The sequence below is a fragment of the Gouania willdenowi genome, chromosome 14 (genome assembly GCF_900634775.1).
Source record: "Gouania willdenowi chromosome 14, fGouWil2.1, whole genome shotgun sequence".
Classification (NCBI taxonomy): Eukaryota; Metazoa; Chordata; class Actinopteri; order Blenniiformes; family Gobiesocidae; genus Gouania; species Gouania willdenowi.
The window spans coordinates 2792006-2809904 of NC_041057.1; the positions used below are offsets into that span (position 1 = coordinate 2792006).

General features: G+C 38.4%; 2 protein-coding genes across 5 annotated transcripts in view; both read right to left on the bottom strand.

Moving 5' to 3' along the window:
* Nucleotides 1-874, bottom strand: part of ltbp3 (latent transforming growth factor beta binding protein 3) — a 46882-nt gene extending 46008 nt beyond the window's left edge. For all 4 annotated transcript variants that reach the window (XM_028466849.1, XM_028466847.1, XM_028466848.1 and 1 more), the window contains exon 1: nucleotides 435-874. In XM_028466849.1, coding sequence (XP_028322650.1) covers nucleotides 435-690 — 256 coding nt within the window. In that variant the 5' untranslated portion in view covers nucleotides 691-874. The remainder of the gene's footprint in view (nucleotides 1-434) is intronic.
* A 5461-nt stretch (nucleotides 875-6335) lies between these two features.
* LOC114475873 (zinc finger and SCAN domain-containing protein 31) lies at nucleotides 6336-10642 on the bottom strand. The gene is made up of 3 exons (XM_028467032.1): nucleotides 10104-10642; nucleotides 8476-8779; nucleotides 6336-7517 (listed from the first exon to the last, which is right to left on the bottom strand). The coding sequence occupies exons 1-3, from the start codon at nucleotides 10371-10373 to the stop codon at nucleotides 6628-6630; spliced, it is 1464 nt and encodes a 487-aa protein (XP_028322833.1). The 5' UTR covers nucleotides 10374-10642; the 3' UTR covers nucleotides 6336-6627.
* Nucleotides 10643-17899: the final 7257 nt, after the last annotated feature.

Consider the following 17899-nt stretch of genomic DNA (forward strand, 5'->3'; position numbering starts at 1 on the left):
AGAAAAGTTGAAAAAAGGACATCAAAACACAAACAATATTACTAAAGAAAATAAATCAGAAGATTATACAAAAGAACAACAAAAAGATACAAAAAAGACTCCAGAAACACGTAATATATGAGAAGTATGTACAAAATGGCAACAAAAACATACTTTATGACGCCGAAACGCACAAAAAACAACATAACACAAAATGAGAGAAAAAATATCTAAAAACGACTTCATTAACACAAACAATTTGTTGTTTCCTGTAAATAATCTGATTGGTCAATATTATTTTAAATGTTGATCATGTGACCCTCACATCAAATAAAACCACGTTTGTGTAATAAAAGTTGCTATATTTAGTGAAGTGGGCCCTGGGGTTGCCAGGTTGGGTTCCACCTTTCATGAGACATTATTATTATCGCTCACACGTCAGTGACGTCACTCACCGACCGTGAAGCCCTGTCCAATCAGCGTGTCCGCTCCCTGGCCGTTCTCCGCTATCAGCGTGGTGTTGCTGCCTTGCTCACAGGTATCTCGGCACTGGCCCTTCACGCACACCCTTCTGCAGATGCGCGGGGCGATCACCACCTTGAAGCGCTCGCGTGCCGCGGCGGCGCGCTCCCGCTCCGCGCAGAGCAGCGTGTGCGCGCTCAGACAGATGAGGAGCAGATGGAGGAGAACCGAGGACTGAGAGGAGGACATGATGGCATCCTTTACTGATCCACTCACACTTACTGTCCCGTCAGATCCGATGGAAAACTCCACCACACCGACATGTTTGAAGCTCAGCGGAGACGAAAAGTTGGAGAAAGTCTTAAAGAAGTTCTTCCTCCTTCAACTGCTGCTGCTGCTCGACTGGTGGAGAGTTCAGATAGAGAGGAGGAGGAGGAGGAGGAGGAGGAGGAGGGTAGAGGTAGAGCCAGCCCTCCACGCACGCTCCTGTTGGCTACAGGCCAGTAGGAGCGTGCACGTGGCCCAGCTCAGACTGCTTTCCTTGTTCCTCCTCCTCCTGCTCCTGCTCCTCCTCCTGCTGCTCCTCCTCCTCCTCCACACTGTGCACTCACTGCGTCTCCTTCAGGACAAAATAAATGCTGCATCCTAATATTCCCTCCTATCTCCTTTCCTATCCACTTTTAATATATATGCCTAGGTTCCCAAAGTGGGGTACGCGTACCCCCAGGGGTACACAAAACGTCATAGGGGGTACGTGAATAAAAATTAAAATCACTGACAACATTGGAAACTAGAATATAAATAGAGCAGTTAATGTTAATGCTAATGCTAATGCTAATGCTGGGTTAAAGTTAAAGGCACACTGTGTAACTTTTGGCCACTAGGGGCGCCAGACCAGTAACTTTCATGTCTAGTGCCCCTAGTGGCCACAGCCCCACAGCACTGTTGCAAAAATCACCAGTCAGTCAGTGGGACCAGCCTCTCTCTGTCTTTGTTTGTATGTAGACAATAGTTGACCTGGAACTTCTGGATAAGGATTTGCTCTGAGTGCTGGGCTCGGTCATCGTGAGTTTCTGGTGTGCGTGTCCCTTTAAATATTGTCGCCGCAAGAAATTGTGGGTCAGCATTATCTCGTCTCCTTTGGTAAAGGAAGCATCAGTGTTTCCTAGGCTAAAGGAGGTTTTAAAAAGGAAGCACTGAGTCTCCTTTCCTTAGCTTAAAGGCATTTTGAACGCTCTTTATCATGGCCACCACTTAAACACTTTGGGAGGTTTAAGGAAAAGTGGATAGGAAAGGAAATAGGAGGGAATATTTAGACATAGCTAAAGACATTCAGCCCCCTCACTTGGACACACTTAGGAAACATCCACATTTAAAAAGAAAAAGTCAACACACACAGGTTAGAGAAGTAGTTCTCAACCTTTTCATCTGAAAAATATCCACTGTTATCCAGGAAGTGTATTATTACTTGCGCCTTAGTATATAGTCATCTTAAAGATGTAAATCCTTGTTTTAAAATGAGTTAAAAGTGACCAAAAATGGTAGAAAAGGTGGTGAAATGGGATTTTAAAAAGCACAGAAAGTGGTTAAAAGTTGCAAAAAAAAGGGTTCAAAGTAGAAACAATTAGTTTAAACTGGTCAATAATAGGCAAACAAATCATAAATGTGGTTAAATTGGCAAAAATAATAACGAAATATGTTAAAAAATAGGTTATGACAATAATGGGGTGAAAATGGTTTATAAGTGCCAAAATATCTTAAAATTAGAACAAAATGTGCAAAAAAAGGCTTTGAAATTTGATGTAGAAGTGTCAGAAATGTAACAAAAGCAAAATGTGGAGCAAAAATATGGTTAAAAAAAGTGATGAAAATAGGTTAAAATATGGAGAGTTTGGTGTAGTTGCAAAAAAGGGGAAAATTTAAGCAAAAACGGGCTTAAATTGTAAAAAAAAAATTGCTAATTTCTTGAAGGCATCTGGCGACCCCCACCCAGTGTCTCACGACCCCAAATGAGGTCCTGACCCAAAGATTGAGAACCCCTGGCTTAGGCAATGGGAGGCCCGCAGGCCACATGTGGCCCCTAAAACAAATTCCTCAAAATATGTAATTAAAAAACATAATTCGATACATTACAGAAAAACAGACAAAATTACATTAAAACAACAGTAAAATACACAAGATAGCAACAAAGATTCCTCAAAGTGACTAAAAACACAACAAAAACCAAACAAAAATACACAAAATAAAAACCAAAATACCCAAAGAAAATACAGAAAAATACACAAAAGGACAGTTTATGTCTTTTAATGATAAAACAAACAAAAATAAAGAGATCAACTGTGACGGTTTCTCAGGTTCCAGATTAGATGTGACTGAAAGTGGAATAAACAGAGATTCTACATTCTATGAGGACAACAGGATAACTAATGTGGAGGCTCCGTGTGTGTGTGTGTGTGTGTGTGAGAGAGACAAAGGAAACTAGAGAAGGCCTGTGAGAAAAAAGAGTTGAGTCACTTCCTTTCCTTCCCGTCTAAAAAGTGAGAGTGTTTACTTTTAGTCACTGAGGAAATGACCACACGGGCACATGGAGAGTTCACAGGCCATGCTCACATTTCTGGGATTCTGCAGCAAACACACACACACGTACACACACACACCAGTGCATTACTCACCTGGTAGCGTGTCTACATATTTTATATAATGAGCTTGAGGTGAAATGTGTTTTTTTTTTTTTTTTTGTAATAAAACTGTAGCTCACACTGAGTGGAATCTCACTTATTATCCCACATTTCATGAGTAAAAATAATAAATGTAACATTTCTAACCTCTGAATATTTGACAGACAGCTTCAGTCCCTGTCAGCACGAAACACAACACACCAAACTTGGAGAAAAACATACAAAATGAGAAGAAAAACCAAACAAAACAGCAATAAAAAAAAAAAATACACAAAATGAGAGTAAATTATCAAAAGGACAAAAAGATTTGCATAATGATTCCAAAACTACAATATGATCCCAAAAACACCAAATTACTCACAATATGGCTACAAAAAATACACATAATGAGACCAAACACAGAAAACTTGCCAAAAATAGAAAAAAATGAGAAAAACAAAACAAAAATTACAATAAACAATGTGAAAAATGACAACAAAAATACACAAAATGAGAAAAAACTAAACAAAATGACAATAAAAAAATATGAAAAATGACAACAAAAATACACAAAATGATTCCAAAACTACAAAATGACAACAAAAACTCAAAATGACTCACAATGACAAAAAAAAATACACAAAATGAATCCAAACACACACAAAACAGAGAAAAATAAACATGACAACAAAAATACACAAAATGAGAGAAAAACAAAACATTAAAAAAAATGTGAAAAATGGCAGAACTGAAAAATACACAAAAATAATAAATATCACACTAAACAAAAGAAAAATCACAAATTGAATTAAAAAAAAACACAAAAACAAGTTCATGCAAAATGACACAAAAATACACAAAATGATGAAAAATATACAAAATGACAACTAAAAACATGAAACACCAACATACAATCAAAATGAGAAAAACAATTACAAAAACACACACAAACCCTTTGTTTCCTGTATTAATTATTGGTGATTTTTGTGCTGATTTAATCACACAAAGAAAAATGAAAGAAGAGAATATCCTTTATTACTGAAGGTAACGGTGATGCTGTAACATATTTATATATACACACAGTAACACAGACTATTGGAACAGTTATTATTCATTTAACATTAAGACTGGTTATAATAGGTTATTTCTGCTTAAACCAACATGCAACATCTGTGTGTGTGTGTGTGTGTGTGTTAGATGTTCAATAATCACTGTTAATGTCATTTAAAATGACTAACACTCATACTGATTGTACACAGAATAGTTACATAAACATCATCAGACTGTCCATAACGTCGTCTTTAGGAAGAACTGTGCATAGTTTCACCTGTTAACAACTTCAATGTAAATATTTGGAACATGTTGAGCATAAAAAGGACATTTTTCTCTACAGCGACAGAATAACTGCTGTTGGTCTGATGTAATGATCACTGACGATAATACAAAACACACAGTGGAATCCTGATCAAATATGTTATTTACCAAATCACCTCATGGAACAGTAGAGATGTGGAAACTTTTGTTCCATTATAGGAAAAAGAAAAAGCTTTAATTTAACTGTGAAACAAAGAAATCACAGCTCAGAGTGGAAGGCTGCAGTGGTTTTTAACCTTTTCAGCCCACAACCCGCCAAAATAAAGGTTCCAGAGACCCCGAGGACCCTCTACTGTAGCTGAAGGTGGTTGAACACAGACATGAACATTGAAGAACAGTCATGTGGGTCCTTAATATGAATGCATGTTGTCGTTTTGTGTATTTTTCAGTCATAGTTTTGTCGTCATCTTGTCTAATTTTGTTTTCCATTCTGTGTATTTTGTTTTCTGTTATTTTCTGCTTTTACTTTAGGTAATATTCAGTAATTATTAGTGCAGAAATGAAAAGTAACTTTTCCAACTGTACTGAAAACACTAAAAAATAAACATTATAAAGAGAGATGATGTGTTTGTTTGTGTGTTAGCATTGCATCTAATAATGAACATATGATGTAACTAGTGATGATCTTCAAACAGAACATGACGAAACTTTCAAAATAATGAACAAACGAATGAATGAGAATAAAATCAGACTTTCAGATTTTACGCAAACAAGATGAAACCATGAAGATAAAAAATGTTTTGGTCCAGTATTCAGTTTTTTTTTTTTTTTTTTTGTGAAGTGTGGAGCAGAATCAAACATCTGGGAACTTCTAAAAACATCTGCAACAGTTCAATCCTGACTCCTTGTGTCGCTGCGATCAAACAGCTCTTCTTTTCTTCTTCTCTTTTTACACGCACTAACGTCCAAAGATAAATAATCCAAGGCTGTGTTCCAAATCGCATACTAACGTACTACTCATACTCATAATAGTATGTGAGAAATATCCAGATGTGTACTATATTCGGACATTTTTTTTTAGTATGCATCGTAAGCACACTAGTAATACTCAACCGTCCCATGATGCATTGCGAGAGGAATGTAAAAATAGGTCCTGGGAACAGCTTCTTTTCTTTTCATCTTCTTTTCTTCCTTTATTTTTTAACGATTTTGTAAATAGGGCTCTTGTTTTGAAGTTAACAGGAAGTTTAGTCAGTCACAATGGAATGTTCCTGAAAATCTACAAAATGTGTTTTCCAAAAGTTTTCTGGATCAAATGAGCACATGTTGATATTCTACTTGGTCACTTTCTCAATTTAAATGTTTTCAGAACTTTCAAAATAAAGGTTGAGAATCAACAGAGATATTTAGTCTCAGTGTGAACAAGGTTTTTGTCCTCGTAGATTCCAAATGCATCTTGGGAAACCTCGAAGTAAACTTCAGTGGGAACGCTCACCATCCTAATCATACAGTATATAGCAGTGTTTCTCAAATGAGGGTACGTGAACCCCTAGGGGTTCGCGATGGCACTACAGAGAGAAAGTAAAATGAACAAAAAGTGTCACTCTTGGTTGCACCCCAGGCCTGAAAAGAAAACAAGAAATAAATCCAGTCAGGAGTCACTAAATCAGTGTTTCTCAACCTTGGGGTCGGGAACCCCATATGGGGTCGTCTGGAGTTTATATGGGGTTTGAATATTTTTAATTATTATTGTTTTTTTTTTTTAAATTAAAACCACACAATCTTAAACATTTGTATTTCTATACTTTTACTATGTCAGATATAATCTGAGCTCAAACATGATAAAAAACAAACTCTAGAAAAAAATGTCTTTGGGGACGCCAGAAATTCTTGAGATCAAAATGGGGTCACGATCTAAAAAAGGTTTAAATTGTGTTTCTTTCCACTTATTTACAAAATTAGATTCTTTAAAATGTGTTTTATCGCTCGTTCAATCCATAATTATGATCTATAGTTGTTTTTAAAATAGTTTTCTAAGCAAAATGTTGTGGTCAGACAAAGAGGTACTTGTATTCAGAAATTAGGAAATGGGGCCAAAAAAGTGTGAGAACCACTGCTATATAGTAGACAGTATATACTCATGAAGTACTGTATGTAGTGCATAGTACGTAGTATGCCATTTCAAACACAGCCCATGTGTAAACAACGTCCCCTCCTACACACAGTCTACAGCGGGGCCCCCCTCCTCGTCCGCCCCCCACTCTCCAAACCTCATCTGAGGAGACGGAGCCGCTGGGTGGAGGGTACTCATGTCGTCTGTAGCGTCCGCCTCCGTCTCCTCATTGGCCGTGACGCCCCCCATGTGCCCGCCCTCCTCGCGGTGCGTCCGGACGTGTTTGCGCAGCGCGGCCGGCTCCTTGAAGGTGCGGTTGCAGAAGGGGCAGCAGCACGGCCGCTCCCCCGTGTGGATCAGCTGGTGGTGTTTGAGGTGCTGCAGGCGGCTCAGGCGCTTCCCGCAGATGGCGCACACGTACGGTTTCTCCCCCGTGTGCGTGCGCCGGTGCTTGCGCAAACCGTCCAGGTGACGGAAGCAGTTCCCGCACTCGGAGCAGGAGTACGGCTTCTCCCCCGTGTGGATGCGCAGGTGCGTCTTCAGGGCGCCGGACTCGCGGAAGCGGCGTCCGCACACGCCACAGGGGTAGGGCTTCTCCCCCGTGTGGATGCGGATGTGCTTCTTCAGGCTGGAGATCAGACGGAACGTCTTCCCGCACTCCAGGCAGTGGTGGGGGCGGTCCGCGGACGGCTCCACGGCCGGGTCGGGTACGGACGGTCCCGCCTCGGCTCGGCCTCCTGGGACGGTGGTCGCACCGGTCCTCGCCAACGCTTTCTGACCGTCCACGCCCACAAAAGGCCTTTGGTGGCGCAGAGCGGGAGAAAAGTGACGCTCACCTGTGACCTGAGCGTAGGAGAGGTCACCCACGCTGTGGGACGGGTGGTCTCCATCAGGGCCGGGGTCCTTCCTGCCGCGTGGACCTGAAACAGGGACTTGTTCCTGTTTGATCTCAAACCCAGACGGGACGCCGGATCCCTGGGCCTCGTTTTCATCTGAACACAGAACACACGGCTGGTTAGTGGTTACACCCACGGCACGGCATAAAAACATCAGACACGGGATTTATATATTAGAGCTTTAGAAACAACGCAGGGCCATGGCTCCACCCTCTTTATATTTATTAAAATCTATCAGCACAAAGAATAAAAAAACACATGATTTTAACAAAAACAGGCCCTTTGGAACAGAGAGGGGACACTTATCACAGCGGGGGCCACAAACATGTGATTGTATCTGATCTAAGGGTCACATGATCAACATTCGTGTTAGCATTAGAATAATGGCCAATCTGAGCATTAACACAGGAAAGATCAGAGGATTTCTTTGTGTTCATTTGTGTGTTTTTCTCTCATTCCATATATATTTTAGAGGTTTTGTGTATATTTACCAGTTATTTAATTGTAGACTTGTTCGATTTTTCTGTAATTTTGTATTATTTTTGAGTCATTGTTTCTTTGCAGTATTTCCTGTATTTTTTAAGTTTATTGGGCATTCTGCTTTGGTGAAGGGCCGCACGTGGCCCCCGGGCCGCCAGTTGCATATATGTTCTTTAGGACATTCAGAGTAAAATAACAGGAAACGTGATTATCAAGTAAAAAGTTCATTATGATACTGATATATTTACTTTATTATTATATATTCATTTCATTATTATGATTTTGATATATTTACTTTATTATTACCATTATTATATTTATTCTATTATTATTATTCGGATATATTTACCTTATTAATATTATTATACATTTACTTTATTATTATTTTTCTGATGTATTTACTTTATTATTATCATTAGTATTATTACCTTTGATAAAAAATGTGATTATTAAGGGTAAAGTTCTGTATGTGTCAAACCAAAGGCCTGCGACCCCCATCAGGCCGTTCGTATCATAAGTGTGGTCCTTAGAATGTTTTTGTATGGAATAATATGTAATATTTAATCATATTTACCAGTTGGGTTTGAATCAGAGCACATGCTGTGGGTGTTGGAGCTGAATGAGTCCATGTTGTGGTTGGTCACTGATCCGTCTTCCTGGATGGACAGTTGTTGGCACATTTTAAACTCCTCCCTTTGCTCAAAGCCGTGCAGTGATTGGTCCACAGATCCAGACAGAGTCAGGGGGTCCGCTCCGTTCACACTGCGGGGGTTGTGGTCCCGATCCAGGCCTGAACCCATGGAGGCCATGAAGCTGTGCTGACCGCTGTAGGAAACCTGCAGCTGATCGATCAGCTTCTGGGCGCTGCACAGACAGTCCTGTAGTAGAGTGTAACGATCATTCATCCATTTATATTCCTACCATCCAACTACAGCGAGCTGTGCTCGGCAAGTTGGCCTTCCTGATGACATATTAATCGATCTAAAATCATTCTTAAAAAGTTCACAGCAGCAGCACATTATGTAGCGTTATGATAACCATCATATTGAAATAAAAAGTATCAGGTTTAATCACTGCTCATTTAACCTGAACAGATGTTGGTTGCACTTCATGAACCTAATATTTAGGCCTGGACAGTATATCAAGATTTAAGATATATCAAGTTTTCTATTTTTGCGATATAGAAAATTACAATATCTATTATAACAACATATTTTTTATTTTATAGCTTATTTTGGATTAAACATACTTGTTTTCAGAGTCGTTGATTTCACTATTTCTCAGAAGAGAATGAAAAACTCAGAAGATTTCTGAGTGCATCCTAACCCAGACCTTTATCTAAACAAGCCACACTACAGAACTCACTCACACGTGCTGTCCATTAGAGGACAAAAACCAAAGGTGGCACATATTGTGCAGTTAATTTAAATAAAGCTGGAGCTGTGCAGCAGCAAATTTAACCCAGAATCATCTTTCTGGTATTTACACTTTTGGCTTCTTCTCCTCTAAGGGACAGCACGTGTGAGTGAGATCTGTAGTGTGGCTTGTTTAGATAAAGGTCTGGGTTCGGACGCACTCAGTGATCATCTAACTGCTTTTTATGTTCTTAGAAGTAGAGAAAGCAGTGACTCCTAAAACAAGTATTTTGTTACAAAATAAGCTATAATATATATATATATATATATATATATATTTATATAGCTTATTTTTTTTTACATAATAAGCTATAAAAAATATATATATTTATATCTTATTTTGTTGCAAAATAAGCTATAAAAAATATAACGATATGGGCGATATTGTAATTTTCTATATCACCAAAATAGAAAACCAGATACATCTTGAATCTCGATATCTCACCCAGCCCTAAGGCCTGTACATTATTATTTCATGTCTGAGTTAAGTCACGTTATAATTTTTAAAAAATGTTTTCTATTGTGCATTGTTGAAATGTCAATACTAAATAAAAAATTCCATATTTTGACTCAATTTATACTTTGAAACATTGATATGAATTAATACAATTGCAATGTTTTAACTTCAGTGAGGTTATAGGACACATTCAGAGCCTTAAATGCAATGGTATTAATCATTTGCACAATCATTTCTTTTCGGTCAATGTATTAATTAATTTCGTTGCACGTGCATCCCCGGTTCCAGCCCAGGTTCCAGCCCCGGTTCCAGCCCAGGTTCCAGCCCTACCTGCAGGGTCTTCAGCTCCCTCTCTGACACCTCCAGCCGCACCTTCAGCCTCTCGTTCTCCTGCTGCTTGTGGAAGAGCTCCTGGTGGCTCTCGTTGAGCACCAGCACCACCTCCCCCAGCACGGTGTCCACAGCCGCGGACATGGCGGTGTGGATGGTGGGGGCCAGCCGGGACTTTAGGGAGGTGACGGTCACGCTCCTGTCGCCGCTGTGTTTGCGGGGGTTCACCGCCTCCATGCTGGACGGGTACGCCGTCTTCCGTGAGCTCATGGTGGGGAACCGACTCTCCGTCACTGACGGTGAACACGGTGCTCCCTGGAGGACCGACGGTCCGTCAGCATCAATGTTCTCCACCGATAAATACTGACCATCTACAGACTCAAGCTGGAAGATAAGGCCCGTCGATAGATTATGACGTCATCACTATGCGTCTGTGCGGGTTATTGCGTGCCCCGCGTTTAGACTTTAAGGTAATAATAGCTTTAATTAAACCAAGTGCATTATTAATTTTAACCCGAAGGTGATGTTAGGTTGTATATTAAGTATATGCTTTAGTGTGATGACGTAGTGGTTTTATTTATAATGTGACAACAATAATAATAGAAGAAGAAGAAGAAGTAAATGAAACTGTATAACAAGGGTATCATCATCATCATCATAATAATTATAATAAGCCCTGCTACCATGAAATAGGACAAAGCAGGTCTTAAAATGAATGAATGGATGGATAATAATAACAATAATAATAATAATAATAATAATAATAATAATAATAATAATAATAATAATAAGAAGAAGAAGAAGAAGAAGAAGAAGAAGAAGAAGAATTAAGAATAAGTAAATGAAACAGAAAAACAAGGGTATGATAATAATAATAATAATAATAATAATAATAATAATAATAATAATAATAATAAGCCCTGCGACCCTGAACGAGGACAAAACGAGTCTGAAAATGGATGGATAATAATAACAATAATAATAATAAGAAGAAGAAGAATTAAGAATAAGTAAATGAAACAGAAAAACAAGGGTATGATAATAATAATAATAATAATAATAATAATAATAATAATAATAATAATAATAATAATAATAATAATAATAACTGTATAACAAAATTCAATGTTATTTTGTTCTATTTCAGTTTTAGATCATTTGTGTGGTTTTTAAACTGTTTCTTTTTTTATTGCTACAGTTGTCGAGTGAATTGGCAAAGTAAGATTTTCATTGCTCAGACTGTTGGGAACATGATAAGAAAATTATAGAATCTTGAAGAAGAATAACAATATCAACAAGATATGGGCAGGTATTTACAATATTCATACACACAAACATATATATATATATATATATATATATATATATATATATATATATATATATATATATATATATATATAAATATAATATCAGATTGTTAGGTAAATATAACATTTAATGTTAATGTACAATAGTAATATAACAGTATAATAAATATATAATGAATATATACAAGAACAATAATGATGATGTTTTTATTGATAGTAAATTCTATCTATAGTGCACTTTATATTGGCATATACAATATTACTAAATAAATGACACAAGTTTTCATGTTAAATACAAGATCACACCCTAAATAGTGCATTCACTAATTATGTTATATTATAATGTGTCCATCTTAAAGTTAACCTGTTATTGGACAGGTTGTTTTATAATCATAATCTAATCCTGACAAGGTTAGTCGTTCAGCCTAAGTTACCATGGTGATTTAGCCCGGTAAGATGTTATCCAGTGTCATAATACAGCACACACTGATTAATTGTAGTAGCTTAGCGGGATAAGAGGAAATCCAGCTTCATAGTACAGGCCCGAAAGCTCAACATTTTTGAAGTGAACTTCTCCAGAAATCAAACTTTTTTTAAATTAAATTTTAGTTTTAATTACAAACTGAGCATCGTTTGGCTCTTTTATTGCCAGTTATACCAAGTCATAGATGTATTTTACTATTTAAACTCGGGGAAAACCACTACAGCTCTCCCTGTTTGTGTGAGTGTGTCAACCTGACAGTCCCAGCTCGGGGTAAAATAAGCACCAGGCCCTACAGCTGCTGAGCAGCCTTTTAAGTTGAAAATCTACTCCTAATGATCACCACAATAAAGTCCAAAGGGCAACATGAAAACAAGCCAAAGACTTGTTTACTGAGTTTGCAGCCAATCAGGTTTTCAGATCTGGATTCTTCATGTTTTAAAAACACCATGAACTTTGTGATATTCACCAGATGTTTTAAATCTAATGAGTTGGAATCTTTAATGAGTGCTTTGTTGTCGATGATGATATTTTTCATTTGGTTTTGTACAGTTTGTGTTAGAGAGGATCGAGGGGAGCTTTCAATAGACTTATGGTTGTTGTTTTTTTTATATTTTCTAAGAATGAGCTGCAGCTGATATCAAACTGAACAGTTTTCCCCAGAAGGCAGATTAAAAAAGATGACTTTTCACAAAATTATTTAAAAAAAGAAGAAGAAAATGACCACAAAAACACAAAAAATCACAATAAAATAGACTAAAGAACAACCAGAATACACAAAATGACTACAGAAATACACTTAAATAGCAAAAAATACCAAATGAAATTTAAAAACAAACAAAAATGACATCAGAATACACAAAATGAGGGACAAAAACAAACACTAAATGACAGCAAAAACATAAAAAATTACAATAAGATAAACGAAAGAACAAGAATACACAAAATTACAACAAAATACACAACACGACTGCACAAATACACAAAACATCAACAAAATACACAACACGACTGCACAAATACACCAAACAACAACAACAAAATACACAAAAAGACTAAAAAAATACACAAAACATCAACAAAATACATAAAACAACTGCAACAATACAAAAAACCCCCCAACAAAATGACTTTAAAATCGTAAAATTTACAATGGGATACACAAAAGAATACACACAATCTGGATAAATAGTTGAGTGACAGCTACTGCTTTGTTTCACTCTGCAGTTACAGTATATGCAGAGAGTTTTTAATCACTGAAGCTAAATACCTGTGAGTGAGTGTTTGTGATGATGGACTGTTTCCATTTTCGAACTAATTTATTCCTTATGGAGACTTTTCTGATGAGGAAAACAGTCGTCTCAGTGGTGGTGGAGGGGGAAAAAGTGACTGAATGTGGGTTTACGTAACAATCTAACAGTTTCCATCTGCTTCAATGAATATAACCAAGTGTGCTACTCTGATTAGTTCATGTTTTTACTCTTTTACAAACAAAACTACACAGTTACTCTGATTCATGGTCCCATTGTGGGTTAAGTTATGGGTTATATTAGCCCACATCTGGAATAAACAGGAAATATTGGTAAAATAGAGAAGAATTGTATTCAGTAAAATCCCCTCTCTCTCATACAGCGTTACTAATAACACTTCTCAGAATCGATGCAGTATTCCTTCACACTTCCACACCCACACTGTCTCCATCCACACCGTATATGTACACATTCACCTGCACACACACACACACACACACACGGAGACGATTTTAAAAAAAGATGTTAGAGCTAAAGAATCATAGCCCGACACAACACTCTGTGCAGGGAGCAAGGGGACAAGGGTAACTGGTGGCCCAGGGGCCACGTATACCCCCCCCCTTATTAAAACAGGAAGAATACACATTGTGGCAACAAAAATACACAAAATAATGGAAAAATATTCAAAACTACACAAATTGCTGTATATAAAAATACACAAAATGATTAAAAGAACAAATTATGACTACAATAATCCTCAAAATGACCGCAAAATGTGTCAACACACAAAGACAACAAAAATACACTAGACAACTCCAAAAACACACAAAATTAAAGAAAAATATACAAAACGTTTCCAAAAATACACAAAATAAGAAAAAAAATAAATGAAATCACTCCAAAAACTAATGAAAATACACAGTGAGAAGAAAATATACAAAATGACCCCAAAAACAGAAAAAATGTCAACAAAAATACATAAACTAGGAGAAAAATGTACAAAACGTCTCCAAAAACACACAAGACGACTACAAATATAAAGCAAAACAACAGAAAAATATATAAACTTACTATAAAAATACGCAAAAGGACCCCAAACAACATCACAAACATAAAATGATAATGAAACACATAAAATGATTCTAAACACACACAAAACGAAGCGAAAAATACACAAAATGACTAGACGACTACAAATATACAGAAAAAAAAAAAGAAAAATATACAAACTAACAATAAAATATGTAGAAGGATCATAAAACCACAAAAAAAACATAAAATGAGAGTAAAATACAAAAAAAATACAGAAAATAACAATAAACACAAAAATCCTTTGTCGTTGTTGTTATACTGTATTAACCCTGTATTACACCAAAAACACACAAAATGACATTAAATGTGCTGAAAATTAGAAAAAATGAACAACATTACAGAGAAACATACAAAATACCACCAAAAACACACACAAACTAGTGGTTGTTTGATGTGTCAATGCTCAGTTTGTTCATTATTCTAAATGCTGACATGAATGTTGATCATGTGACCCTCGGTTTACATACAATCACATGTGTTTTGGCCCCACTGTGATGAAAGTTGTCCGTCTCTGAACTAAAGTCAAGAAATCCATAGCAAACAATTCAGCTCTGGATGATGTTGCATTAATTGTTCTTCCTTTTCCCACTCGCTCCTTATTCAGTGCTGTTTATGAGTGTGTGTGTGTGTGTGTGTGAGAGAGGTAAGTCACATGTTGTGCAACACTTGAGTTGAGAAACCCAATGAAAGGTTTGTCCCTCTACAGAAGGCTCCAGGATAAACTCTCTCTCTCTCCTCGTGTTTAACTGATGAAATCCTGGAATCTAACTTTCAACATGTGAAGATGGAGCTGAGATATATTTAGTGGATGCTTCTAATCTTGGCAGTGAACAACTGTTGTGTTTGGGCATGCATTAGGATGACACCAGCAGCTAAATTAATAAACATCATCTGCTGTTAGAGAAATGACTCACTGAACTTTATTCTAAGGTTAACTGTGTACGAGCTGTTGGAAGCTTTTACTTTTCTGTCTCTGATGTAAACACAAGGACGAGGCGTCTGTAAACACACCAGCTCCACACATAAAAGTAAGTGGTGATCAATCTAAAAAAAAGTCTGCTTCAGACATGGGCAATAGTGGTACAGGGGCCACTTGTGGCCCTTGGACAACAGATGCATGGCCCCTAAAGAAAACACACAAAATGAGCCTAAAAATACCTAAAAAAGGACAGTAAAAATACACAAAATTACAGTAAAAATAAACAAAAGGACCCCAAAACACACACAACAACAACAAAATATAAAATGAGAGTAAAATACAGAAAATGACCCCAAAAACACACAAAAATTACAACAAAAATACACAAAACCACTGATTCATTTTGAATTTGTTTTTGTTTAGATTATAAAGCACACTGTTTATATTGGACGGTGATTACGGTTACAAAATAGAGGATGCACACAGGCAACATCAAGGGCATCTAAGTGCCTGCACGGGTCATCGGGGTCCTCAGGTAAGGACAGGAGCATCCGTCAAATAAACGGTGTGGCTGATCTATTTGTTTCTCGCTTATGCAGATTAGAAAAACATTTAAAACGACCCATTCACACCTGGAAGTCCCTTTAGTATCCAAGTTTGCAACAATTATTACAACGGTGCCGATTAAAAAAGTAAACAACTACAGAAAAGCCCCCCTACGCTGGCTAAAACACAGCATTAGGTAACACTGTGTAGGGGATCAAAGTCACTGTGTAGGGGATCAAAGTCGATGCGTAGGGGATCAAAGCCACTGCGTAGGGGATCAAAGTCACTGCGTAGGGGATCAAAGTCACTGCGTAGGGGATCAAAGTCACTGTGTAGGGGATCAAAGTCACTGTGTAGGGGATCAAAGTCACTGCGTAGGGGATCAAAGTCACTGCGTAGGGGATCAAAGTGACAGTGTAAGGGGGGCCCCTACACTCAACAGCTCTAGCAAAAACCCTGTCATGTGACTCTCAGATCAGATACAATGACATATTTGTGGCCCCGCTGTGATCAAAGTTACTCCTCTTTGATCTGCTTCTATCAAATCAATGTATCCCATATGAGAAATCTGGATGTTCATCACATCCACACGTACTGTATATCGTGTCCTAATGGAGAACAAATATCATGCTGTGGATTATTTGAGGAAAGATTCCTTCCTTCCTGCTTCATCCGGTGCCGTCAGTGCAGTTTTTATCAGAATCAGAAATGTTTTTAATGGCCATGTACAGTTTTAAGGACAGTACAAGGAATTTGTCTTGGTAGTTGGTGCACAAAACAAACAACAAAAAAATAAAAAAATAAAGAAAAAAAACAAAGAACAACCCAGCAACAATAATAATAATAATAATGATAAATATAAAGGATGAGGGATAAATAAAGGATAGATAGAGAATAAAGGATAAATAGGATAAATATAAATATATATATATATATACTGTATATACAGTGCAGCAGAAAATGTCATCATGGAGGTGGTGATCGGGTGGGGGGGGGTTCAGTGGGTGACTTGGGGTGTGTTCATGTGGATGGTGGCAGAGGGAAATAACCTGTTTTTGTGTCTGGAGGTTCTGGTCCTGATGGACCTAAACCTTCTTCCAGAAGGGGGAGATTGAAACAGTTTATGACCGGGGTGGGAGGGGTCGGCCACAATCTTTCCTGCACGGGGAGGGCAGACTGCAGCCGATGACCTTCTCTGCTGAGTGGATGATACGCTGCAGTCTGGCCTTGTCCTTGGCAGTAGCTGCAGCGTACCAGATGGTGATGGAGGAGCAGAGGATGGACTGGATGATGGAGCTGTAGAAGTTCACCATCATCTTTGTTGGCAGACTGAACTTCTTCAGCTGCTACAGGAAGTACATCCTCTGCTGAGCTTTTTTGATAAGGGAGCTGATGTTCAGTTCCCACTTGAGGTCCTGAGTGATGATAGTCCCCAGGAAGCAGAAGTACTCCACAGAGCTCACTGTAGAGTCTCCCAGGGTGAGGGGGGTGAGGGGGGCTGGGTTCTTCCTGAAGTCTGATATCATCTCCACTGTCTTTAAAGCGTTGAGCTCCAGGTTGTTCTGGCTGCACCAGGACACCAGCCGGTCTGTCTCCACCTGTAGTCAGACTCGTCTCCATCAGAGATGAGACGATGATGGTCGTGTCGTCTGCAAACTTCAGGTGTTTGACCGACTGGTGAGAGGGGGTGCAGCTGTTGGTGTACAGGGAGAAGAGCAGAGGAGAAAGAACACAGCCCTGAGGAGATCCAGTGCTGATGGTCCGGGGAGCAGAGATGGTTTTTCCCAGCTTCACGTGCTGCTTCCTGTCAGACAGGAAGTCTGTGATCCACTTGCAGGTGGAGTCTGGCACGTTCAGCTGGGAAAGCTTGTCCTGAAGGAGAGCTGGGATTATAGTGTTGAAAGCAGAGCTGAAGTCCACAAACAGGATCCTGGCGTAGGAGCCTGGGGAGTCCAGGTGCTGGAGGATGAAGTGGAGAGCCAGGTTTACAGCATCGTCTACAGACCTGTTGGATCTATAAGCAAACTGCAGGGGGTCCAGGTGGGGGTCGGTGATGTCCTTGATGTGGGAGAGCATGAGGCGTTCAAAGGACTTCATGACCACAGATGTCAGAGCGATGGGTCTGTAGTCATTAAGTCCTGTGATCCTCAGCTTTTTAGGGACAGGAACGATGGTGGAGGCCTTAAAACAGGCTGGTA